General features: G+C 43.1%; 1 protein-coding gene and 1 long non-coding RNA gene across 7 annotated transcripts in view; one reads left to right on the forward strand and one right to left on the reverse strand.

The window, feature by feature from the left end:
- Positions 1 to 7,948: 7,948 nt before the first annotated feature.
- Positions 7,949 to 18,739, reverse strand: LOC137456284 (uncharacterized). The gene is made up of 4 exons (XR_010991010.1): positions 18,377 to 18,739; positions 15,222 to 15,357; positions 11,286 to 11,498; positions 7,949 to 8,257 (listed from the first exon to the last, which is right to left on the reverse strand). It is a non-coding gene; the product is annotated as an uncharacterized lncRNA (long non-coding RNA).
- JADE1 (jade family PHD finger 1) overlaps positions 8,162 to 27,042 on the forward strand; it is a 55,824-nt gene continuing 36,943 nt past the window's right edge. The window contains exons 1-2 of one of the 6 annotated variants that reach the window (XM_068167596.1): positions 9,831 to 10,092; positions 17,294 to 17,446. Coding sequence is in view for 2 of the 6 variants with exons in the window: in XM_068167593.1 (XP_068023694.1) it covers positions 19,155 to 19,206 (52 nt within the window). In the remaining 4 variants the exon portion in view is untranslated. The other 5 variants (XM_068167598.1, XM_068167594.1, XM_068167595.1 and 2 more) reach the window with 5 other exon arrangements.

Here is a 27,042-nt window from a genome sequence, read left to right on the forward strand (position 1 = left end):
GAATCATTGCTGCTATCAACACTGTTTCAGTTGCAAATCTGAAACGCAGCACCATATGTGCTGCTATGAAGAAAGTTAACTCCATCCCAGTCAGATCCACTGCAAGAGCCCAATGTCACAGTGGGTCTGCAGCATGTCCCATGGTGTAAATGGGCACCCAAATGCTGCAAATGAGCCTTTCCTTTGCATCTCACATTCATAAGCAGTGCTAATGTGGTGCTGAAATAGTTGTAAAAAATAAGATGATGGTGCAATGCTTTTTGGAGAGACCTGTAGTTTGGGTCATGCAGCCCTGGAGGATAACTTCCCTGCAGAAGGTTTTGAACAGTTTTGTGAAGATGTTTTGGCCTGAGGCCAGGCTCTGATTCCAAGTAACCCTCCTAAACCAAATGTGATGGAGATATGAGGTGTTTCAGCACCAACCTCATAGGTCTGCCAAACAGCTCGCTTTGGGCTAAGTCACTTCCTGATGTGAAATAGCCTAAAAGCCAAGGTGCTTGCCCTCAGCCCTCATAGCCATTTAATCTTTTGCTCTAGCTCATTGCATTTGCAGAGTGCATCTCCCTGTTTCAGTAGCTAAAAACTCATAAAGGGCTCTGTTATAACTTGTGAAAATGATGCCAGTTTTTATTAAAAACCTCCCTGAGACTCCGTGACTGATTTCTTAATGAAGCAGCTGCACAGGTGCTGGGATACCCTTTGTGTTGCTGTACGCTGCTGAAGGGTGAAGACCAGTCTGATTCTCATTCCCAGGTTTGGTGTAGCAGGTGTTGCTGCAGTGTAGTGTAGTATATCCATCCACCTCATTCAGTATTAGCCATCAGCTGTGCTCCTTAAGGTTAGGATCTTCTTAGTGATTTTAAGGCAGCAGGATTTGGGCAGAGTCACTATGTGAATGGGAAATGTCCTTGTTAAAAACACAAGTGCTGAAGGAGGGCTGAATTGCTAGATAGTGGATTCTCCTTCCTACTCAGTACTTCAGTGGTGTGGTTGGGAGGCAATTTCTAAGTTGGTATCTTTTAAATGTCAGACTTTTTTAAACTAGTTGTGGTAATGCAATACCATGGTGACATTTACCACCAGCAGGAAGCATTAGTCTGGGGATCCTAGCCTTCTGCAGCAGGCAAAAGCTGAACTTTGTCTGTTCAGGAGGTGCCAGTGACACCACACATGCTGATACTCTGGTTGCAACGCTGATCTGTCTTAGGATAACACGAGCAAGCAATATCTTTTGTAGCTATCAGTTTTCCTTCAGTCACATAAGCAAATTTAAACTCCAAATCCAGAGTTGACAAAACATTGAAAATGAGAAACAATGCCAGTAAACCCAACTGTCTTCCCATGTGGCACTGTAGCTTCTCAGGCAGCGTTGTGGGAGTGTGTCTCTTTCACCTTGCTGGCTTTGGAGGTATGTGTGTGGGACTGAGAAATGATGTTTGCAGCTGAAAGTAAAAAAGACGATATGGCTGTCTGTGTTGTCAACCTTCAGAAATAAAACTGTAGGTGTGCCAGAGGACCCAGGACTGCAGGGAGAAACCTAAATAGAACCAATACTGCAAAACCTGAACAAGGATGGAAGTACATGTCTAGAGGCTGAAACCCAGCTATCTGGAGAGATGCTTAAGGGTAACTCACCTGTTTTATAGTGAGCTGACTTCCAAGAAAAGCAAGTGAACTTGAGCAGCATGTATGTACTCAGAATTCCTGGAAGGAATTAAATAAGAAGACTGTTATATTTTTGTCCTCTGTCTAAATACCAAGGACCAGTTATTAACAAATGATCTTGTGCCTGTGACTTTGCACAGGCTCACTGACCCTTGCAGTGCAGGATTTTGCACATCTGGTTTGGAATGTAAAATATCTTACAGGAGAATTTTGAAGAAAGAGCACATTTTGCTCCAGGAGGTACAGAAGTAATGAACAAGCTCCATGCCAAATAATATCACCTATAAGCTGCAGAGCAAGACTTCATGTGGCTTTTTGGCCAGAATGTAAATATCCACATGAATTGATGCCTCTTAATATACCCAGGAACTGAAAATTGATTGACCTCGACAGGTATAAAAATAAGTGTCATAATTCATAGGTGTTAATGCCTGTCAATTGGTACTGATGTCTACTGATGACTACCATAACAATAAGTATTCTTGTCTATTGAAAGCTATCAAGATTGACAGGCACTGATAGGTACAAGTGCTTATCTAACTCAGTCTATCACTACCTATTGATACTTACTTATCGATAGATATTAAGGACTACTGATGTTGAAAGGTATCAATGTTGATAGGTATAAATGCCTATTAGTGTCAAAATCAACATCAAAATCTATAGGTATAGATGACTATTGAAATCTATAGCTCATGAAATTGGTTGATTTGCCTGTCAATACCTATTGGTTTCAATATCAGTATAGAAATTAACAGGTGTCAGTGCCTACCAATATGGAGTTTGACAAGCATTGATAGTAAAGGGTGTTGATTAGTTTCAATAAGTATCATGCTCTTTGGATGCCTATTGTTACCAAAATTGGTATTGAAAAGGTTTTGATCCCTGCTAATAATGAGATTTGGTTTCAAAATCAAGAGGCACTGATAACTATGTTTATCTGTAGATATCAATTCTTTTTGACAGATATTGGTATTAAAAGTTGTAAGTGTTGATGCCTATCAGTACTGAAGGATGTTGCTCTTGGTAGGTGTTAATGCCTGTTGAGGCCTATTGCTATCAAAAGGTAAAGATACATATAGGAACCAGTGTCTGTCAATATCTAAGATTTGAATTCAACAGTGTAGAGATGCCAATGGGTATTAAGATCAGTAAGAAGCAATGTCTATTGGTACCAAAACAGGTATCAAAACTGACAGTATCAGTATTTTTACTGTGTCTACAGACTTGCAAGTAGGAGTTTATACAACTGATGTGTACCCAGTAATTATTTATTGGCTAACACATTGGTAGGAACAACATTCTGTTAGGCCCACCAGAAATGTGTGCACCACCCCTAATGCAAACATCTGGTGAGTCTCTGCTGCTTGGTCAGGTGGAGAAGCATTGGCCTCTGCTACTGCTTGGAATAAACTGATCCTTCATCTTGCTGACTTTTGACTATTACCTCTTTTCATGGCAGTATTTGTCTCTTGAGTCTTTGAGTTACTGCTTCCAACTAAAAATTTCACTTCAGTCTTTGCTTTTAGTTATTTTGCTTCTTCTTGCCTTTACTTATCTTGCCTGCAGCTCACAGCCCAACAGTATTTTACTGCATAAAGCTGGAGCACAGGTCATACTTCTGTGCTTTGGGGGAAAAGAAAAAAAAGCCTGAGACTACAGAAACCTAACTCCTGAGGCATGGGTCTGGTTTCAGTTCACAGAGATGGGATGGTTCAATATGTCAGAATTGCTGTTTAATTACAGTGACTTGTTACATCCTTTGTGTACAGTAGGGATGAATGTTGAATGATCAGACTTACTGGGACATGTCTCACTTGTAGATGTAACAATGAATGAATTTACAGCTTGGAGAGCTCCTTTTAGTGATGATACACACATGGAACAGAGCAAAATGTGATTCTCATTCTTTCTTAGACAATTTAGACCCATAAACAGATATGAAAGCTACTTGGTCTCCAGCATCTGTGTTTTATTTCTGTATCTGAAAACATCTGTGTCCATATTGCTACAGACAATTGCTTTTCTTTCCAAGAAAAAATGTCTGAGAAGTGCAACTTTTTCTTCTAATCTTAGTCTTCCTAACACTGTTGCATTTAACTTTCCTTAAGGTATGCTAATATTAAACATCAGGGTTAAAAAGCTGGTATCAGATGGATGTAATAGAAGTTTGGTAGATATTATTTCCATCACTAATATAAATATAAAGGACTCTTAGCTGTATTGAGGGAACACTCTTCTGAAGGGCAGGAGAGCTATTTCTTAATGATGGTGACTTAATGGAACTGTACTTGAAGACCAGAATTTCATTCATTGGCAGGTAAAAGCTTTGCTGTTCAAAATCTTAGGCTGGCTGTTTTCACATAGGGACTCTAAGCTGCAAGAACAGAGACAGCTGCTGCCACAGCTCAAACCATGGAATGGGTGCTTCAAAAAAATTGCCACTGTGATTTTTTTATTTTATTATTATTCTAGTTTTAATTCTACTAAAGCCCATCAAGCTAAACAAAAATGATTCCTCTTGCCCTTTTCTAAATAATGATTCTGCAGATTGCCTTTACTATGGAGGTAGTCCTAAAGTCCAAGCCTCATTGCTTACATGTAACTTGGTAAACTCCACTTACTTTCTGAACCTGTTTAACTCTTACAAAGTTTACAATAATTGAGAAAATGCACTCAGAGAAGTGTCAGTTTTGTGATGCAAAGGATAAGGCCACTTCTGGATTATTTCTGTGACAAGTACCACAAGCCTTATATGATCTCTTTTTATTTTAGCTTTTTTTTAGTTCGTTTTTTTTTCCCTCTTCCCACCCTCCCCCCTGCCCCCGTGTAGCTTTGTTACTTGACATCAGTTTATGGCCTTCTCTACAGAAGTGATTCCTGGGAGCAGAAGAATAAAGACACCACTGTCGCTCCATTGACTATTACATATTAGGTGCCTGGACTATTGTAAGTCAATGACATTTAAATTTAACTAACATGCTAAAAGTAGTGGCCGAATAATGGCACAGCTGGCAGAAGAAGGAGCTCTAAAGCTTTTCTGTCTTATGCCATAAAAAGAAATCTGGGTTTATTTGGAATGGAGAAAACAAGTATCACTAACTGAGAAGTGAGGAAAAGCAAGTGTTTGCTGTGCCTTCTGTTTCAGAGAAGCAGTTCTGTGTAGAATGGGGATAACTACGTAGTTCTCTAGAAGATCTTTAGTCCTGGACATTTCTCGGACTATTTATAGAATCAGGTAGGTAGGTCCATGGGTGTATTTACTATAGAAGACATATTTCAAAGTTAAATCTACAAAGTGATTATGCTTGTGCTTCTTAAAAGGAAGATTTGCAGGTATTATGTTGCACATAAAATTAAGGATCATTTTCTTTAAATAGCCATGTGCCACCTGAAGAAACGAGCTGAACACTGAAGTGTTCTGAGGCACAGATGTAGAAAAGGGCCTTTTCATTTTTTTGCAGGAAGATTAGTATGGTTGATTCAGAACAGCAGTTGGACTAGGAAGCCTCCTAAAAGAGGGACTGATAAAGAGCTAGTGAGTGTTCTGGACGTGTACCAAACACGCCAAAGAAGGAGAGAATATTTAAGCCTGTTCAATCCAAGCAAGCCTAGATACAGGAAGACTAAATACGGAGGGCTGAAACACAGCAGCTTGATGAATGTCTAGACAGCAGTTTCAGACTTGATGTGTTTGTAACATGGAGCTGGTTGTAGAAGTCCAATCTCATTCAGTCACAGGATGCACCCCCACTATGAAAACCAACGAGGCTTTCTGGCACAAAAATTGCTTCAGAAAGAGGGTGTTCTTGCTCACCTAACCATGCTGCATTTAGTAACCATGGGACCACCAGTGTGATGCTTTTCTGTGGTCAACAAAGACCCAATGATTTCTGTCTCACTGCCATTGCAGCTGCTAGGAGAAACAGCTGTCTAGAATGAGAAAGAATATCCGTGAGGAAAAAGAGAAGAGGAAATAAGCATTAAAATGAAAGACACAAGACAGGTTCTCCTCAATCAGTGCAAGAGTTTTGATGAGGAAACTTTATATTGACTGAAGCAGAGTAACTTTTGAGGGAACATGTAATTTGTGTTTTGGCAGCCAGATCCAGACCTAGCCTGTGATTTCTGGTGAGGAGATACTTTGAAAAGTGCTATTTACTTTGACCATGTAGATTATAAATGCATTAGCAAAACGATGTTACCTATTCATAGGAAGGGATGGCTCATCAGATTTTGGGTTCAAGCTAGTGCATTTTCCAGGAAAATTTGTATAGCCAGCTTCTACTTTGAAGTAAGAAACCAAATTATGATAGTCTGAGACACTTGAAGCTTGGTGTATCTACTGAGCAATTTCCTCCTGACAATGTTATTGCTGTGGTCTGTGTTAGTGAAATTCTTTACCCACTGGTTTTGCTGTTTATCACAGGACTTTTTATTCATTCCAGAAAGGTTTAGTGTAGTCATGGCATAGATTTGGACATTAAAGTAAAACCACTGCAAGGGTCTGGAGGACCTGGCATATAATGTTCAAATGTTATGCTGTTACAGTCATCAAGTTCTGTTCTCTTTTCCTGTACAATTTAAGTGGTTTGATTTGACCTTTAATTCAAAATATGAAGGCTATTATCAATGAGTATGGAAGAAGTGCTTTCACCTTGTGTCATGAAGCAAATTTAACATTTCACAGAGTATTCCAAAATTCATGTCCTATAATTGGGGTGAAGAAAAAAAAAAATGGGGAGAGGCATTAACCCTCAACTTGTATGTCTTTTTGCTTTCAGAACTGCTACTGTAATACTGGAACAGGCAAATTAGTCATCCCTAATTATAGCACCTAAAACAGGGAAGAATAAGGTTGCCTCTCCTTATGAAATGTGGCAGTCAGCAGTTCTTGCATAGATGAGAAAAGGGAAAAGTGTCAAGAAATGAGGACACTCCAAACTCTGGAGCATACATCCTGCACATCTACTGAGGGACACTTTGTGCTTTGTCATTTACCACAGAACAGCTGTGGAAAATATCTTCTGGTTTATGTGGGGGTTTTGTTTGTTTGCATTTTGGAGGGGTTTTTGTTGGTTGGTTGGTTTGGTGTTTTTTTTTTAGTTGGGTGGTTTTTGTTGTTTGGGGATTTGGGCTTATTTGGGGGGGGGAGGAGGGGAGGATTTCCTTTTTTCTTTTATTGTCTTTTGTTCCCCCTTTATTTTCTTATTTTTGTATAAGCAAGTGGGACAGGTAGGTTTAGATTGAAGATTATGAGGAAGTTCTTCACAATCAAGGTAGTGAAACAATGGAATAGGTTGCCCAGGGAGGGGGTAAAAGCCCCATCCCAGGAGACATTCAAGGACAAACTTAATGGGGCCCTGAGCAACCTGATCTATTTGGAGATGTCCCTGCTCAATGCAGGGACAAGATGACCTTTGAGGATTCCTTCCAACCTGATGCATTCTGTGATTCTACGACTTGTACTCTTTTTAGAACTAATTTTTCTTGCATTACATTTTTTTTTTCAAAACCCAAATAGAGCTAGATAAATATCAGGAGTTGTTTTTATAAGATGATTTGGGTTATTAGGAAAGATATGTATGTTTTAAAATAAAAATGAACAAAATACATTTAAAATAAACTGACTGGGTGATATTTAGGGGGAATGGAATGAAGCTGGAGGTGGGGAGATTCAGGCTGGATGTGAGGAGGAAGTTCTTCACCATGAGAGTGGTGAAGCCCTGGAATGGGTTGTCCAGGGAGGTGGTTGAGGCCCCGTCCCTGGAGGTGTTTAAGCCCAGGCTGGATGAGGCTCTGGCCAGCCTGATCTAGTGTGGGGCGTCCCTACCCATGGCAGGGGGGTTGGAACTAGATGATCCTTGTGGTCCCTTCCAACCCTGACTGATTCTATGATAATATTTCACATACAGGTTCTGTTGTCTGTGTCACCATAAATATATATGTACACACAACAGGAGTAATATGGTACAAGGACTGAACATGAATTAGGGAATAGTAACAAAAAGAGAACTACCTCCTAAATATTTAAATCAAAATCATCAGTATATTGCTTTCTTTTGTGAAAAGGAATAATAGTTTTTTGGTGTTTCTGGTTTTTTTTTTTCCTTTTCTTTTGCATTATTTTATACAAGAGGAAAATAAATGAGCAGAACAGACTTATCCAAAATGTTATTAACTATGAGCTTACACTTGCCTCTAACAACATTTTATATAAAGACAGCAAATCAGCAACTACTACAGTCAGTACTTAATCTGATATGTATAAATGTTCAAACTATTTAAATGTGAGTTTTTATAAATCATACTTTTATTAAAGACTCCACAGATGATGTTTAGAATGACTTTGCAAGTACCTATGAGCTTTCCCCCTATCTGTGGGCTGCTTCTGATCTTATCATAATGAAAAGCTGCACTGGGATGTTCTGACTGCAATCGGAAGATTCCCCGAATTTTGGGTTGTTCGTTCACGCTGCACATTTGTGAAGTTCCCTTGGAGTCATCTCATCTCAATGCAATAGAAGTCTCTCTTCACGTCTGCTGTGCTAGTGAGTTCACAGCTTTCATCCTTTCATGATCCTCTTTGCCACTAAAAGATAAAAAGAAAACTGGGAGGACTTCCCTGAATGGAAAGGAAGCAAATTGCTGGTGACATAGCTGTTCGTTGCCCTGGGAGTACTTGCTGCATCCTTCAGTTTAATTTGCTTAATATATGTAATTAATTAAGCAACTACAAAGTGATAGAAATGTATTTGTGGAGTCAGTCTCTGTACATTAGTGATAAACAATTTGATACCACAGGATGTTAGTGCTTCTCTGTGGGACTAATGATCTCTAATGCTTCAGCAGTCATTTGTGAAGCCTATCGCGTTTACCTACTAAAATGAAGTCATTACATTTTACTGTAGGAATCTTAGAATGCTCTTAGTGTACTACCTGTATTTGGCTGTGAATTTCTGATAATGAACAAGAGCTGAATCCTGGTGATCAGAACCCTGTGTTATAGGTAGATACTGTTAAACTTTAGAGTTATTGTGGAGCCAGGGAACTGAAGAATCAGCAGGTGATTCAGTGGTGCAAGGCAGTCTGTACATGACAATTTAAGTGTGATGCACTTTATGGAAGTCAGGGGATTTAAGGTGTCCTCTTCAGAATGTGACTTAGAAACATTTAGGTGTGCAGGCTTCTGTGTAATGTCATTGGGAAAGATAATGCTACTTGTGAGTAGCAGTGACTTCAAGGTTAAAATAAAGGTGAAGTGATCTCCTAAAGAGTGAAGATCATTTAAGATGCTTGGGCTGAATAGTTAGAGCTTGTCTAGAGACAGCTTCAAGTGTGTGTGGGTGCTGAGCCCACAGTGTGTGCAGTCTGAGTAGCTGTACAGGCAGCTACTGAGTCTGCACGAACAAGTGATAAATTTTTGTATATGAAAACCTGTAGAACAAAATTTGGGCACTAAAGTGAAAGATTTCTCAGGAATAGGCTCAAGACCAAGCCTTCCTCCTTTCCTATACAGCATTCTTGCTGTTTTTCTTCCCTCAAACTGTTTAAAGGAAACTGGTAATTTATCTGGAGTCTAGGCACACGGTGGTTAGTGTCATCTGTACCCAAGAGATAAGTGACGTAACCTTAGTGCAAAGGGGGGTGGGGTGGAGAGGGAAGCACATTGCAACTTCACTTGTTTCTTGCAAAAGTTGTTGGGGTTTTGGTTGGTTGGCTGATATGGTTTGGTTTGTTTTCTGGAGGAAATTCATGTGGCATCTTCAGTGTAACATACTTAGGAGCTTAATCTCTTAGAAAATGTATTATTTACTTATTTTTTGCATCCTGTGGCCTACACAGACAGGAGATCTCCCTTTATGCAGAACAAACTGATTTCTCAATAGGGAAGTGTAAGCTGAACATCCTGGTATCATTAATAGAGGTTAAAAATACAAAAAAGATGTTTTATTTGGTGTAGCTTATCTAGCAAAAGTCTTCTGCAAGCCTCAGACCTAAAAATGTTGTTTTTAAAAAATGAGTTAAGCATTAAAAGCTTTTCCCTGCAGTTTTTAAAAAGCTGGGTAGTCAGAACAAAATTACTAAGTACAAAGATAAGAGAGATAATAATTTAGCCCCAAACTTGGGCTGCAACGTGTGTTCTTCATCCCTTTTATTGGAGCTGGGGCATTGTGCAACAGTATTTATATGAGTCATGAAGCAGATGAGAACAAGCAGGCCCTTTGGCTCTGCAGCACAGCATTGTGAAATTTAGCTTGGAGAAAGTGGAAGCATCTAACCAATAGGTAGCCCTAGACCGTCTCATCTAACTTCACTGGGCTGAGGCTGAAGCCGTGACCTCGTTACGCAAACTGAAGCAGTTCACATCATGCCAAAAAACAAATAGCTGCAGATCTTCAAGGAATGTTGCAATCATGCAAGGAGGTACTAAGTATGTTTAGATTATTCCAGAGGCAGGCAAATGAGCATAAAATTTCTGAGCTGTGTTTTTAGCCTTGGGCATCAAAGTCCTTTGAACCTAGTCTCAGCAACCTAGCACATTTTTTGCTTTTCTTGCGCTTACTGCTCTCAAACCTGGGCTAAATTTTCAGAGGGTGAAATGTGTCTATTTTTGCACTAGGGTTAGTGTAGCAAACACCTTGCTAAATATGATTTCATTTGGTGCATAGGCTGGAAATGGCACGCAGCTTTTAAACCTGTCAACGAATTCCTCATTTGATGTTCAGGTTGAGATGTGATCTTCAGTAAGAGTAAAACACGTTGTGTTCGATACATCAGTTTATTATCTAATATCCCACGGTTTGAATGGCAATGACTGTATAGAATTCTCTGTAATTACAAAATGTAGCCTTGGGTAAAATCCTAGCTCCATGGAATTTAGTGGCATAAACAGTTATTCCCAGTGAAAAGAGAATTTCACTTCCTGCTTTGGGTTTCAGTCGTTGCTTCTTCCCTCAGGTGGGCTTGGAGATCTCCTGACTTAGACATACTTGTGAAAACAAAGTGTGTGTGTAGAAAAGGATTTTGTGTATGTGTTGCAACTTGGTTTTCTGGACTGCTATCATTTTTAATGGAAAATACAGAATTCAGGGTATTAGTGTATCATTGGCTACTTCAAAAGGACTTAAAACATTTAATTCCTGCAGGTAAGCTAACTAGGATGGCCAAGGCACGTGTCAGGCACTACTGACTGCACAACGCTTGCGACATTTTATTAAGGCAGCCATGAAAGATGCTTAATTTCCTGAAAAGGGCTGTGAAGGGGTACTCCAAAGAACCCACAGGAGCATAAAATAAACATGTGAAGATAGAGTCGAATCATTGCTCTAGGCTCCAACACCAGCACGTTGGGAGAGGACAAGTGCCTTTGCTCCCTCTGCATCTGTCCAGCCTATCAGTCAATATAAGTTTTATTACAGGTATTAATGATCTAAAGCACTACAGCAGAGAGCTGGTACAAGTTGTACTCTGACATGGGACTGTCTGCTACAGGACTGGAGTCCTTTCCTTGTCTAAACATTTTTTTCTGCTCTGTGTGCTGTGGCTGGAGACTCTGCCTGGCTCCCTTAAGTAGTTGGGCCCTTTTCCAGAATAGATCTGAGACACTGTGGGCTCACCTTTAGCTTTGGCTGAGGACAGATAAGCTGCTATGGTTGGCAGAATACTTGAGAAGCTGAGTAGGCTGGAACTGTGGTTTTGGCAGTTACGTAAGGATATGCGTGCTCACTGCAGGATGTACCCATTCCTCCTGGAGAGATCCCACATTACAGACAGTTGGCACATTGACTTTGCCCCCGTACTCACGCTTCCACGCGAAGAAAGTAACCTGCCTGGGATTGTCAAAGAAACATAAAAACACAATAGTTTAAAAGCATGTCCTGCATAAAAGAGATTCTTTTCTGACTTGTGCAATCTGAGGAGCAAACAGAGATGTTTACCCTGTGCCAAAATCTGCCCACATAAGCAGATCAGACCTTTTTCTCTTTCTTTCTTTCGTTTTTTTGTAATGTTGTTGTGGAAGGTCAGAGACTATTTTGTTTGCTGCAGGTTTGGTTTTTGTTTTTGCTTAGTAAAGCAAAGTTCATAGGAGCCAGAGTAATGATTTCATTTCAAAGTTTTCTTCATTCTTTACTGTGTGCTTAGTTAAACAGTGGCAGTCTCTGCTTTGAGCAGTGGCAAAGAAGCTGTAACTTCTAAATCAGCAATAAACTCCTTTGTCCATTAAAAGCCCAAGGAACTGAACAAAAAAAGCCAAAAAGCCCAACCAACCAAATAAAAAACAACCTACAGAAACCTCTTCAGAATTACAGTTATAAGTGGCATTAAATGTTTGCATCCTGAGTGCTTGCATTATGTGCACTGAAAATCTGCTGTGCAGCTGTTTGAGGTTCTGGCTCTGAACGTCTTCATGTGCAAAGACTCTGCTACCTCCTGTAACTGTCATTGCTCTCCTAGAGTCCCAGGCAGAAATGTGGGGTTGGACACATCCAGTGTGCACATGCAGCATTAAGGATAGTTGACCTTTTGTGTTGTGTATGTTTCAAACAGCACTGAAGGATTATGCTATTGTAATATGTCAGGGCTGAATCATGAGACTGAGTCTCTTTGCTTTGCCAGGGGCAGCTTTATTTGTGTCTCTTTACCACTATGCCTCTATGCTTTTTTTGTTTCCTTTTTCCAAACCAGACAATAATTCTCTACCTGATAAAGGTCCTGCAGCTTTTCTTATGTTTCCAAATGTTTCCCCGAGTGTGTATTTCTAGTAAGCTGTTAGCAAAGCGAAAGCGTAGCACTGTGGACTGTGTTTTGGGTACATAGCAATGCCAGCCAGATAGAGAGGTAGTCAGCTCAGGCCACTTGCTGCTCTGTTTATCCCAAACCTCCCTTGCTTTTTGTGGGGTGAGAGAGGGAGGGAGGGAGGTTAAAGGGCTCGGCTTCGCCTATTATCTAAATTGATTTTTGTGCTGGACAGTTTCAGCCTCTTCTTCTGAGGCTTGTTTGCTAGTGTTGAACTTCTGAGTATATAGAACAGTGATAGTGAAGTACATGAGGCAGCTTTTTGATGATTAAAACTTTCTCAATTTTTTTCTTGTGTGCTAACTTATGCAGGGAAACTTGTAAAAAAACTCAGCAATCAATATTGCTACCCAAAAAAAGACATTTTGTTTTCTCAGGCACATTTTCCAACATGTTAAACACTGAATAACTTGATTTCTAAAATGTAACTATTAAAGTAAAAAGGCTGAAGTAAACAACTAGCTGTTTGACAAGTGCTTGCTTAGAAGTGATGGCGTCTTTACACCCTTGGCTTACGTCTGTGTACTATTGAGCAAAAGTCACTAATATTTGAAGTAGGTTTAGGACAACTGCATATGAAATCAGTGGACCTCTAACTATTTAGATAGAAAAGCTGTCGAAATTATGACTGACAAATCCTCTGAGGGGGATTCAAAGTGGTAAACTGAGGAGAAGGACCTATCCCTATTGAAGACAAACAGAGCATCTCCCCTGCATTGTAACTTGGGTCTAATTGTCTTAAATCTGTTTCCTGCCACGGAGGGTGTATGGTCTCCTGGGCCTTGTGGCAGACCTCAGTTTCATGGTCTGAAAACCACTCTAAATTCAATGAACTGTGAGTCATTGTGTTTGGAAGAGGCTCTCCCAGGAGAATAGAAGCAGCTCTGGGGCAATTCCGTAAAATACCCAGTGGAACCCAAAAGGACCACGTGGGAATTTATTTCCAAGGTTTCTGCTCTTTCCAGAAATGCTACACAAAGAAGCCCAGGGCAATTTCAACGGCTGATCTTCCCTCCCCCCTAGGTTTAATCTTTTTCTGACTCCTATGGATCCAGAGTTGAAGTAATTTTGGCACTAGGTTGTTACTGCAAAAAGAAATTGATTTTTGTTGTACTTTCCCAATAAACTGGTACCACTACTCCACTTTTAGCAACCAGTTATCAAGATGCACTCTGCAATCAAAAAAAATCTGTAATCAGATTCTTTTGAACTCTTCTCCGAGTCTTGTCACAGCACCTTTCTTTCACTACATGATTTCTGCCTGCACAAACACAATTTAATATTGAAGTTCATTTAGATTAGCCAGCGTAATGTTGCTTGATGAGCTGCCAGATAGGCACGTGTGAATACTTCAACTGAGATTTGATCTGTGGCTGCTAAACTTTCACTTGCCTGAGGTTTTCACAACCCATTCTTCCTGTACTTAGGGCATTACCTTGGCTGTTAATTACTTCCCTTATCAGGTACAAAATTGTGTTGTTTACCTTAAAGGTGATGCATCAGCTTCCTCCCGCTTAACTTGCAGACCTGCAAGCTAACTGCCTGCTTCTGGTTGTTCCCTTGAGGTTTTTGTTCAGCTGGTTTCCTGTCAGCTTCCGCTTTTCAATTACAATAATTTGAAAGGGCTTGATTTCAGTAGATGTTTGTTTAGATTTTGGAATTTAATACATTCTACCTGTTAGGCATACCTGTTCCCACGTAATTTTCAGATGAATATACCATGTCAGCAATTGCATATCCTTGCAATGATTGTGTCTGACTGACTGACAGAAATATTTTAAGATACTGATGTGCAAAGTGTCATGGAGGTATACTTTGTACTATGCTGCCTGATATACACCAGGCCAAAGGAGAGGATGTAGTTTAATCATTAGAAACCTTGGATTCAGAGGCATGACTTTAGGTTTCTATTCTTGGTTTTAATGCTGACTTAACATGTGACTTGAGCAAGTGATTTAACCTTTGCATGCCCCTGTCTACCCACACATAAAATGAATATTATAATCTCTGCTTCTCAAGGTTTGTCATTAAGAAGACTTCATTAGTCCCTCTGTTGTGAGCACCCTGTTTGACCGCATGTTTAATGTAAAGTTCAGTTCTAAAGATTCATCTTGCCCCTCTCCATCCTCATTCCCTAATGCACTGCTTCTACTTACTGGGATAATGGCTCATACACCCAGTTAGTGACCTCTCACAACAACTACATTTCAATAAAGCAGAGGAATTATAAATCACAAGAATGAGGCTTGTGAGCAGAGGAGAAAGCACAGCTTTGGAGTGTGGCCCGTGAATCTGCAAATCACTCCCACAGGCAGTCCTGGTAGCTGTAAACCTCTGCTTCAGATTAAAAGGAAATAACACATTATATGAGCTTAGTCTTTCTGACCTCCCTAATCCAGGCACACCACAGTTCAGTGGTTGTAGATAAGGAGAAGGAAGAAAAAGCCTGAACACCAATTAATTTTTGTGTGTGTTGTAATGTGGTGAGGTGGTCAGGTGCCATGCTGCCGGAAGAGATGTATTTGCATTACAGAAAACTGTGCCCACTGTGTACTTCCATGTTCCACAGATAAACTGTGTGAACAAGTTTTATTTCTGCAAGAGTTAAGAACATTGAATGTATGGGATTTATAACTGGTATAAATTTACATACATGTGAGTCAAAATTTTTTTTTCCCCCTTGCTCACGTGAGTAGATGAACTAGAGATAAAATAGACATCAACAAAACTTGACCCTGGCTGTGTGTGTATCTTACCTCTTTGCAATACAGCTACAGCTCACACAAGACATGAAAGCTCCGTGGAAGTTCTTACTCATGGTGACTAAGTACAAGCTAAAGTCTTGACAGCGCTGGTTGGAAACCACACTATGTTCACCCTCAGGTTTCTGATCTTCAAAATAAAGAAGGGAAAAATTGAATTAGTTCTTAAAAACTTGAGCCAGAAGAGGAGAAGCACAATTTTGAGTTTTAAGTGATACTTGGGCTAAGTTTAAGAGTGGAGAGAAACTCAGCTACATAAGCTCCACTTCCATGTGCAAAGACTGCAAGAATTAGTGGAAAAGAGTCCAGATCTAAAATGATTATTATCAAATAAAATAAAAAATTATAAACATTTTATCAGACATTGCTGTAGCAAGAGATTTCCATGAAAGGCTGGAAAGAAAGTGCTGAAAAGCCATACATTCTTTCCTTGACTTAAATAAATTTTGTGACCATATCTGGTGGAAAAAAAACAGGGAAAGGACCAGAAGTTCAGTGTGTTAGTACAAAGCCTAACTCCAAGCCTGAGTTCTCCTGGAATGAGTGCTAATACTGAGCTGAAGATAACTGAGGCACAGAGTGTATTGACATTATTTATGATAACAAAATGCCTGCTTTGCTGAGGGGTAAATATCTATTTGAGACGAGGGCTGACAATCCTGGTCCCACTGATGTCCATGACACAACTTCTACTTTCAGCAGAATTTTACGCATCACATTGAAATTTAGCCAGTGGAGATAGCAGAAGACTCCTGTGAGATTGTCTCTCACTGTTTTAGGTCCTAATCTTTAAGGTCGGACTGTGGTCAGATGTTTGATACAGATTTCTTTCTGCCCCATGTGGTTTGCTTTTACTGTCCTCCTGGGTTTGACCACAGGCAGCCTGCCCACTCTAGCAGGTTGAGCTGGGACAGGAGTTTGTAAGAGGTAAGTGAGGATCTATATTTTGGTGTCTGCTGTTAGTATTCTTGGGCAGGAGTTGTAATGGTATCTTTAGCTGCTAAAACTGATTCTGCAGTGAAAGTCATCACTTTATTTAGATCATATGTAGATCCTTTTTTTAGCACTGTTTTGTATTAATGATGCCAGTAGATTTAGCCTGGCGTGTTCTATTATGTTCTTTCCTGTTTGACCATTGCTATATTCGTATACAACTTCATACCTGCAGTGCTGAAGTAGTACAGGATGTTCCTTTTCTTTGTGAAGTGTTTTCCAATGATTTCCAAAATGATTCTTGCAGCTACTAACCCTTCAATTTTTTAGTGTTTCCTTTTAAAACGTATGAGTACATTATTCCAGAGCGGTTTGGGTGATGCACTGCACACAGAGACAAAAGAGCATCTTTGTTCCGGTTGCGTTACTTTCCCTCTGAAGACTGGGCCAGCTGCTTTTACAGTGCAGAGGGCTCACTTTTGGGTTTTCTATAGTAATTTAGATAGTATTTTTAGTTGCTACTTTCTAAAACACAGACCACCATTCTGGCATTCCTGCCCTGTTCCTACACGTGTGGCCTTGCATGACTCCCAAGAAATTCTTTTCCTAAAACACAAGGTGTAACTTAAACTTGGCTGGATATGCAAAGGAAAACTAATTACAGAAAAACAAAAATACTGCCTCATATCCAAAGAGTTTAAGACAGGAAAGTTTCTATCATTCCTCTTTAGAAATTAGAGCATACTGACATTTAAGTTTTTCTCAGAAGCCAGTTCTGAACTTTCTTGGAAAGAATTCATTAGAGTGGGGCAAGCAGGATTTCCACTGGTTCTAACCACAACTTTGATAATTTTGGTCACTTTTTATGGACTTAGGAGAAGTAGACTATGAGCTCCCAAGGGACCTTTAGACCACTGAGTAAAGAACCTCTGACCTCATCTATACCATGGCAGAGCAGTGGGCACTTGCTATTTAGATACTACAGATCTCCAGTCCCTGACTTTTCTGGCAGTATGTGGAAGACTAGTGCTTGGGGTTATTGGAAGCTCAGGGATAAGCTGGTGGGTGTATGAATGCAGTTCTGCCAATAAATGGACTATTTATCAGATGATGTGATCTGGTGTGTTGCACAGGTGATCACATGTCTGGTGACTATACTGTGAACAGTAGAAAGTAGAGGCCGTGATCCTACAAATATGAATGCCACCAGTGGAGCTACTTCCAAGTAGACTGCTGACATGTGCAAAGCTGCTCCATCAGGTATCTCTGCAGGTTTGGATGCCAAAGTAAGTGTGGGAAAACATAGAGAATGTGTGTTTTGTTATTTTAATGTAGATGAAAACAAGGAGAATCAAAGTCTGAGTGAGACTGACAATGTTTCAGGCTATTCTAAGAATAAATCCACAACTGTCTTATTTTCACAGTGAAAAAGTACCTTGGGGGGAGGTAGTGGGGAAGGTTATTTTTGTAGTGAAGTACAACTCTTTAGGATGTGCAGCAACCTAAGTACCGTTTCATTATCAGGTAGGTAGGTGGGTGAGATGGCAGGATAAATGAGTCGGTTTGCATGGATGAGTAACAGCCCAATTCCTCAGCTGAACTAAGGTGTGATTCTTTGGCAGACTAATATTGCTGTGGAGGCTGCATTAATTTGTATTTGCATACTATGGAGATTACTTTCCACAGATCGCCTTAATTCTGTGACTGAGATTATGTTGGATCTTCTCCATGGTGTTTATTACTTCATACTGTATTTGCTCAGGAATTCTGCTCAAAAGGGGGAGTTCTCTTTCACTCAGGGAGCGCAGGTGCATAGTGTGAGGTAAAGCATTTTATGTGGAAAAGAAAGAAATCTGCATTCAAACATACTTTTTTTTTTTTTTGTTAATAATGGGAAGTTTAGTATGTAATTTGGTGCCAATTTACGATAATTTCGCTTCCTGCTAGAAAGACGTGAACTGAATCGCAGTATGTGTTAGCTCTTTCTAGTCTTTGAGAGTCTCAAAGTTAGGGAGCCGGAGGGATAACGCTGGGGGCAGAGAATAGGGAGCCTGCAGTTTTATTCTTGCCCTGGCAATTATGCGCTATGTATGTGGCCACCACATTTAACTCTTACGTGCCTCAGTTTCTCTGTCTGAAAAAAAAAGTGATGGATTCGTTGTTGTACAGAGGGAGCCTGTATAGTGTCACGATTCCTGGTTGTGAAATCGGCTTACATTTTTTTGGAGAGGAGTTAATCGTTGCAGGGTAACGCCAGCGGTGCCCCGGGAGGGATCTTGGAGCAGGCACGGCTCATTTCCCAGCTGCCAACCTTACCGCTTTGCCTTCTATCCTCATTTTCGAGCCCGCTTGAACGCAAGCGAGGCGGCGGCAGAAGCCGGGCGGCCGCGCACGCCCGAGGCTCCGGCCAGGTCGGCGCAGCGAAGAGCTGAGAGCCCTCCGGGAAGCCACCGGCCGCCGAGGGAGCGGGAGAGAGAGCGGCCAGACGCAGCCCGGCAGGCAGGAGCCCCCTGCGCTGCTCCGGCCAGGCCCGCCAAGAGTTAACGGCGTCTCCCCCGGGCCCGCCGCCGCCTCCCCAGCCCCGGCGCTGCCTTATCTTTATTATTTCCCCCCCCCCGCTCCCGCTTCTCTCGCCTGCCAGTTTTGGCAGGGGATTAAAGCAGCTCCCCCCTGTGGCAGCAGTGACCCAGAAACGAGTTTGATTCACGGAGTCCTTCCTCCATAACAAGTACAAACGTCAGTCAGAGGGAGTCTCTGTGTGTGTGAGTGTGTGAGGCGCAGGGAGCCGCTCTCCGCGCCCGCACCCCGGCGCCGCGCCGAACTCATGAGGCGGCCCCGAGCCCTCCGCGTAGGGGGAGCCCGGCCGCGCCGCCCGCCCTCGCCGCCGCCGCCGCCTCGCCGCCGCCCCGCCGCCGCCGCCAGCAGGTAACCGTGCCCGCCGCCGCCCCGCCGCCGCAGCGCCAGCCGGGGGAGCCGCCAGCACAGCCATATTTGATGGTTTTTTTTGTCGCTCCGGAGGCGGCGAGAGAGCAGTTTCGTGCCGAAGGTCGCTGCCTAGTGGAAATAAGATAGTACGTCATTAACATGGCGCCAAGAGCCGTGCGGCTCGGTACCGGGCGAGGGGAGGCGGCCGAGTTGCGGCTCCCGCTATCCCACAAGCAACTTGTGCCGGGCTGGGGCGGGCGGGAGAGATGGGGCGGTGGGAGGAGGGAGGGGAGGCTGTACAGCCGTTCCGCAATAGCGGGCCGGTGTGCAGGCAGCGGCGGGCGGCTTTTTGTTTTCCGCTGCGGGTTGCTGGAGCTGCAAGTCGAGAACCGCGCAGCTTTCAAGGTGCAGCGGCCAAGCAGGCTCCCGGCTTTCCGCGCTGCGCCGAGAGGGTGGCCCGGGGGCATCACCGGGCATCCCCCGCCGCGGAAAGTAGGAAGCGTTGGAGCAACTTGGTAGACAGATGGCAATGGCAGAGCGCAGGTCCTGCTCAGATAGTGATGTGTAGGAAGGGGGCGGGGGGAGCCATGGCCAGTGTCTGTCACCGTGTCACCCACATGCCCACGAGACTCATCGCCTCTTTCCGAGGGTGGGCAGCGTGTGTATGGGGGCAGACGTGTGTGTGTAGAAGCAGCTTTGTAGTTACACCGAGCCCCCCCAGCCGCACTTGATTTTCGCTCGCAGGGAAAAAAAAAATGCTTGGAAAGCATAAAAACTGCTCATCGGTGAAATTAAGCAGAAGTTGCCCTTCGGAGCGGGAGAGCCGCAGCCGGTTAGTGGTGCGCTCAATGGGCGCAGGAGAGTGTGCTTCGGGGCACAGAGCAGGCTGTTTAGGTGCTCCGATTCTTCCGCTCCGGGGCGGAGCGCACGGTGTCTGCTGCTGGAGAGCAACTTGCGAGAGCTCTCCCGTGCACGTGTTTTGAGAGCGTGTGCAGGGCGCGGGGAGCAGCGCGGAGCGGCCCGGGCCCGCCGGGGAAGGGGCGTCATGCCGGCTGCCGGCGCAGCGGCCAGCAGGTGCACGGCAGCCCCGCAGCGCCTTACCCCCGCCCCGGGCCGGGGAGTTCATGCGAGAGCGGGGAGGGGACGCGGTGCAAACTTCGGCGAGGTGTGGGGTACAGGGATTCCCTTCCCGCGGCTCGGTACTCGGTGGGTGCATTGGGGCAAAGCGTTCTGTTGGCCTCCCGGGGCGGCTGTGGCGCGCCGGAGTTTGTTGACGAGGGAACGGAACATCACATGCTGTATCGAAACGCGAACGTAATGTTAACGACACTACAAGCGCGGGGGAACGGCGAACGCTTCAAGTTGTCCGCGCACCGATCAGGGTAGCTCCGCGATTTCGCTCTTCCCCGGGGCCTGGCTAAGCAGGCTGTGTCTGGGCTGTGATGTGCCAGATACCCGCGTTATTTCTGTGTTAACGGTCCGTCCTCGTTCGCTCGCAGGAGGCAAGTGCAGCTCCAGCGATTATTCCACTTGCTGAAATTAGACAAAGCCGCCCTGATGCTGCTGCTACCTCCCTGCCCGTCCCCGGGATCGGGTAGTCGCCGGCTCGGAGGATGCTTATTTGAAATATGCTTTTCCCTTCCCGCTGGCGCCCGCCGGTTCTTTAACGATAGGCGGTGGGGTGCTCGTCGTTTTGGGGAGGGTGGAGGCAACGGGTGTTTGTTTGTTTGCACCGCCTGCTGGTTGGTTTCCTGTGACAAGAGGTGATACACAGTTTCCAGAACTGTCTGGGAGTGGGAGGAGAGACAGACACAGAAAACGAGTTCAAGTCTCCTCCGTGCCGCTGCTGCGGCTGAATCCGCCAAACCGCCGTCCCGTCCCCGCTCCGCCTCCATCACAGCGTGGAGATGGGGGTTGGAGGGGAAGGTGATCTGGCCGTTTTCGGCAGTGACAGGGCTTTGAGGGAGAGGCGGTGGAGCCCGGGGCACCAAGTTTGATTTGCAGCCGGGGCCGAGCGGATTGGTGCGGCCGGCGGCGGGGAGGAGCGGGAGAGGGAGCCAGGAGGAGGGGGGAGCCGGGCCGATTCAAATGGAAACCGGTAGCTGTGCCGCTGCCCAGGGAGGTGCCACCTGCGCGGGAGCGGTGTGACGCGGCAGCTCCGGCGGCTCCGGCTCCTGTCTCCCCGCTGGGCACGCCGCGGCGGCTCCGCAGTCCTGTGCGCGGGCGCTAACGGCCGGTGAGGGCTTGAGGCTGTACGCCAGTGGGAGAAACCGCCGCCTGGGCGGGCCGGGAGCTGAGGCGAAATCGCTGCGGGATGAGGAGGAGGAGAGGCGCCGAGCGTGGGCCTGAAGCGGCGCTAGGGCATTCACCCTCCAAGCCCGCGCTCCCGCCCTCTGGAAGTGGCCCTGCGGTGGCAGCCGTTGGGCCCACCGTTAGGAAGGGTCGAGGCACCGCTCACCGTGGGGCGATTCCAGCAGTCACTGGCCAGGCGGAGAGCGTGACGCTGACTAACTTCTCCCTTGGTCTCGTTCTTCTCTTTCAGCCGAGAGCTTTATTCTGATAAAGTTCATTAGATTCACCCGTAGGTGACGATCTTTACACCTGTCAGTCAGCCGTATGTGACATGCAAATGACTGGGTACATTTTAATGTTGAAACAAGAAGATGCTCTGAAGTTACACCCATATTTTTTTTCTTTCTAGCAAAAGATTTATCTGTAATTTGGATAATTTCTTTTTTTAAACAAGTGCTGTCTTTTAAGAAATGCTTCCCACACTTGCAAACCTAAAACCTTCATAAAAGTTATGCCAGAATATGCTTGTTATGATTCTATTTCTAGAGGTTTCTCACACTCAGTGGGATATTGTACAACCCTTGCTGTTTCCATGTTTTAGTGGCAGGATTTTCCCTCTGGCTTCAGCTCTCTGTTTTTGAGCTGTGTTTAATACATATGTTTAAAATAAAATAATCATAATAAACTCCCCTTTCCCCTCACAGCTGCAGATTTCCCTCCCAGCTTCTCTGGTTTCATTCCCAGTGCACAGAATATAGTGAAAAAACCCCAACCTCCCAGTCTTTCCTCAAATGTTTTCTCCATGTGGTTAGTACTGCTGCTTCATGCTCCTGTTTTCTGCTGGAGCTGACCAAGCTGACAGCTTCTTCTAGATGGAAGGAATTAACTGCAATGTATGTAGGGTGGGTCGAATTAATTCATGGAGCCCAGTTTATCATTGCTCAGGATTTGGGGCGGTCAATTTCACCAGCATAGGGAATAATTTGTTGCTCCTACCTGGTTTGCAACTGTGATCTGATTTGCACAGGTGCATAAATGAGCATGTGGATTGCTGAGAAGTGTTGGGCTGGTATGTCCAAATTGTCCTTCTGGCTTTCCTTGTGACGTTTTGAATAGGTGTGCTGAAGTCAGTAAAAATACTGCTTGTGTAGAGCGCTCCTGGCCTTGAAACATACTTTTTTGTTTCATGAGATACAGAGATTTTCTCCAAATTTAAGGTCTGTGGCTTTTTTGTGCTGAGGACTCTACTATGTAATACTGTGGTATTTCATGTAAGAATATTCTTACATCTTTGCAATTATAAAATGTCATTATCGAAGTGTTCAGTAGTGATAAAGAGGAATTTGAATGCTCTAGATGAAATTTACTCCTATGATATTTCTGATGTAGTTCCATTTTTTTGAAGGAAGCAGGGTTTTTTTTTCCTGCTGTGTCAAATGTTGGTTGGTAAAGACTGTGGTGATGTCAGAACCAAGCTGTTCAAAAAGAGTCCAGTAATAGAAGCCAAATATCTTCATCTACTATCCGTTAGGTTAGGACTGTGTGACACTGATTTGTACAATGAGCGTTTTCAAGGGATTTCTTATGTACTGGAGATAATTGCGTCTTAGTTTCATTGCAGTTAGTGGGTTACTTTCCAGAAAAGCCAGTTTTTCAGTTTGTCTTCAGGGTGTACATCTGTCATAATTCTGCTTTCTTCCCATTCCGTCTCTGCAGCTGTTTAGTGCAGTTTATTATAGTGACACCCGTTAACACAGTTGCAGTTAATGGTCTGTCAGAGTTTGAATTATACACTCTTTTTACCCAGAGGTTTATACCACCCTTGAAAATACTTAAGTAAGAATTGTGCTGTGTAAAACCTTTGACCTGAGGATGTAGATTATTGAAAAATCTAGTTGCATTTAGCTATTTGCATAACAAAGACTAATGTACTTTACTATGTCTTTGATCATCTCTCTCTGTCAAACTGAGTGAAAAAGTATGCAGGTTTTTTAACTGCTCAGTAGTAGAAGAAGTTCTATGGTGTGTTAAACGTGTGTGTGTGCACACCACCATGCCAGTTTTATGGGGTTGTATCTGGATTTCTGCTCTGGTGAAGCTAGGAAAAAGGATTTGGATTTTTTTTTGCTCTTACCTATGCAACTCCTGGGACTTCAGTGTGAGGGGGCAAAAAGTGAAACATCTTGACACTGCTGTTCAGTGAGGTTGGGAGTGTGTGTGTTGTTGCTTCTTGTAAATCAATCTCTAGCACAGCTAAGATCAGAGGAGCATGGCAATGCATACTGATAAGAAAAAAGTAAATTTGCTGTACTGTGTCATGCTGCTGATTCTAACCCATTGCACTGCATCTGCCAGCAACTACTGGGATGTAGGCACAAATGTCTGTATTCCTAACTCTAGTTATTTGTGTAGAGTTAGATGTTTATTGCTCACCTCCACAAGGATGTGTACACTCAAGTATTATTATCTAGTCATTCTGTTTGCATAGCATTGTACAAGTACTTCGGAGAAGGTTTAGTGCTCTTCTCAAAATAGCCAGAAGACATGTCCAGTCTTGCCTTTCTAAAGCCATCTGAGCTTTTATACCATTAAGTCCAGAGTTATGTTTGTATGTTTGAAGTTTGTGCCTAATCAATGAGTAGAAGCCCAGAGCTTAGCTTTCAGAGCTAGTACAATGCAAATGGCTGGAAAAGCCACTGGTGATATGTTTGTAAAATGCAGTGCCTTCAGCCTCTGGAGCAGTGCAGCAGTGCATGGTATGGCTAGCTCATCTTCAGGTACTTGGTGGCTAAAAAGCTATGGCCTCTGTCCCATCTATGCCACTTGTTGTGATGGTGTGATTGCACAAAGTGCTCTTAAATGCTTTGTCCACCTTTGGAAATGGGGTAACATTGCCAATACGTCATGGATGGTTCTGTCAAGTTGTGTCTGGTTAAAGACTGGCATTTGCACCCCAACAAATGGGTAAAAAGTCCTCATGAGAAATAACTGTCAGCATGCTGTGTGTTGATCTGTCTGATTTCTGGAAGGATGGTTTTAACATCAAGAAACGATTGTCTTTCAAGGAAATGAAACTGAAACAGCATACAAACTTTGCCAGGTTACTCGGAATTGGCAGGTGTCACCTGAAACTGGGACTGTCTGCCTGGGTGATGCAGCAGCCGTTGCTGTGTTAGGGCTGCTGGACTCTGGTGTAGGTCTTCAAGTGCTGGGCATCCTCTGCAGGTGAACAGCATAAAGGCAGATGCCCTTTTGGGGCTGGTGTAAGGGTTTGGGAGAAACAGCTGTGGAAATGTTTGCCATAGGAGATGTGGGGCTCAAGGGCACTGCTTGGCTGGCTGTGTCCTTGCTTCAGACAGCATTCATTTTGCTGGGAAGTTGTTCTGTGGCATGTGTGGGTGCAGTGGATGTTTTGTGGAAACTCCTGGATGAAACAGCAGTTGTGGTTGTATGTAGTTGTTGGGAATTGAGCTCAGTAACCCAGGTGGTCTGTTCCTCTCCAAGTGTTGCAGCCTGAGTGCATAGTTGCTTCTTGTTGGTATGAACCTTAAAGCTTGGCTGAAGTGTTTCACCCTGTTTATGCTTACTTGCCAGTTCTCTTTGCCTGCCGGCATAGTAGTCATAGCCAAAGCGCACCATTAAACTAGCTGCGGTATAGTCGGTTTGAACCTGCCTTTACTTCTGGTGTTTGGAACTGACAGACCTGTTTCAGTTCCAGCTTATGTTTTAATGAGATCAGCATTGGATCAGATGTATCCTGTATGCACCTGAGTTCATTATGCATATGTCAAAATAAAGTCAGGTAAGAAATAACAGCACTTCCATAACTGTGAAGAGTGTGAGTTTAAAAGAAATGTTGCTGGCACTCAAATCTCAGATTAGGAAAGGGATCAAGATAAGTAGTTTTACTGAAAAGTGTGATAGTTTTCCCATTCTGCCTTTTCAGTGTAAAAATATGTCTTTGTTTTCAGCTAAAATGTCCCATGAAGAACAAGTTTTTATAGTTTGGGTTGATTTTTTCCCCATTGAAGATTAGAATAGTGTTACTTGAATTCACAATGTTCTGTAAACACGCTGGGGAAATGCGAATGTCTGTGTTTGAAGAGGCAAATCTGTGCCCTACCATCACTATCCATAATCTGTGTTTATTTTTAATGCAGTTCCTGCATGACTTTGAGGTCACCATCACCTGATAGAAACTGATAGTCTTTGAGGCAGAGGCACTGTGATACACTGAAGAGCAGCAGTGTTTTAATCTGTGTGCTTGTAGTTCTTACTGGCTTTTCTAGTGTTATCTCTAGAACGTTTCTTCTGAACTGTGAATATGAACACCCGGTGGAAACAGTTTAAAATTATTTCAAAAGTTGAGAAAAGCTGCTTTATTACTTCTAATGTCAAAGATTCTAGGGGGTTAATCTTACAAGGCTTGATATTTGCCATAAGGAGTCTAATGCTATTTTTCCATCTGTGATTTAACTCCTAAACTCAGGTTAGGGTGAAAGATGGGAAAATGAGGTCTCTAGGATCTCTAGATGTTAACTTTTTTCCCTCCACATACATCTATGAAGGAATCTCACAGAAGCTTCCTCACATGGGGTGGGGTTTTTTTAATGTTACTTTTGAGATCATAGGCTTTTCCATGTGGCCAACTTAAAAAATCTGACTAAGTGGATGGGGAAATTAGCTGTCTTATCTAATACTCTCTACTCCAGGAAAGTGGCTTCTGTTCTGGCTTATTTCCTGAAGTACTGTGGAGAGCGCTTGAACTGGGAGGTGTGAATACCACTCTCCTTTTAAACAGCAGCAACAATAACAGATGTTTAGTTTGATCTTAATGACACATGCTGGGAAAGAATAACTTCCAGGTCTTTCCCTGTTTTGTGAGCTAGTGGAAAGTACGGTTAGAAGGAGATGAACTCAAAAGACATTTGTCCATGAAAGATGTGAATGAGCAGGATCAAATTATCTCGTTCATTGCAAGCTCATGAGTGCATCTCATTGTACGTACACTGTGTTACTTTGTGTTTCCATGCATAGTACTTTTTACACAATGTGGGAGTGAACTCAAAGGGAGTAATTTTGACCAGGGATATACAGAAGTTACATTTCTGAGATAATGTAATTTTTCTTTATTTTCTTCCATATCTTTACTTTGTTTATGGGAGGTATTTCCATTATCAGTGAGGATGTTCTTCTACATTGCTGTTGTTAGTATTTCTTTCAGTTACAGGAAAAGTATGTGAACTACTAGGAAAAGTACCTTGCAGACTAGATATTTATCTCCATGGTGTTTGCCTTGTAGCAGCTAATTTGTTTTTCAGTTCTGTCTTGGCCTGGTTTGGATCTGAATGTTGGCTTTCTGTCTTAAGTGACCGTATTGGAACTTGGCTCTGGCTCTACTACATCTATACCAGGCCTTGATGCTGCAGGCTGGTCTGTGTATTTATTCATTGGCAGCATTTCCATCTGCCATGCACACAAAGTTCTGGTCTGCTTCAGAGCAATTCTTCAGGAGAGAATTTCTCTAGTACTGCAAGAGGTTGTCATTTATGATTCTTTATTCTCTGGCATCAGACATTATATGTGAACTTCTTGGTGACAAAAGGTCTTGGTGAAGTCCAGCATTCATTTTTTTACCTTTAACAAGCAAAGTTTGCAGCTCAAA

The sequence above is a fragment of the Melanerpes formicivorus genome, unplaced genomic scaffold (genome assembly GCF_026170545.1).
Source record: "Melanerpes formicivorus ecotype bairdi unplaced genomic scaffold, bMelFor1.0.p_v2 SCAF_120, whole genome shotgun sequence".
NCBI lineage: Eukaryota > Metazoa > Chordata > Aves > Piciformes > Picidae > Melanerpes > Melanerpes formicivorus.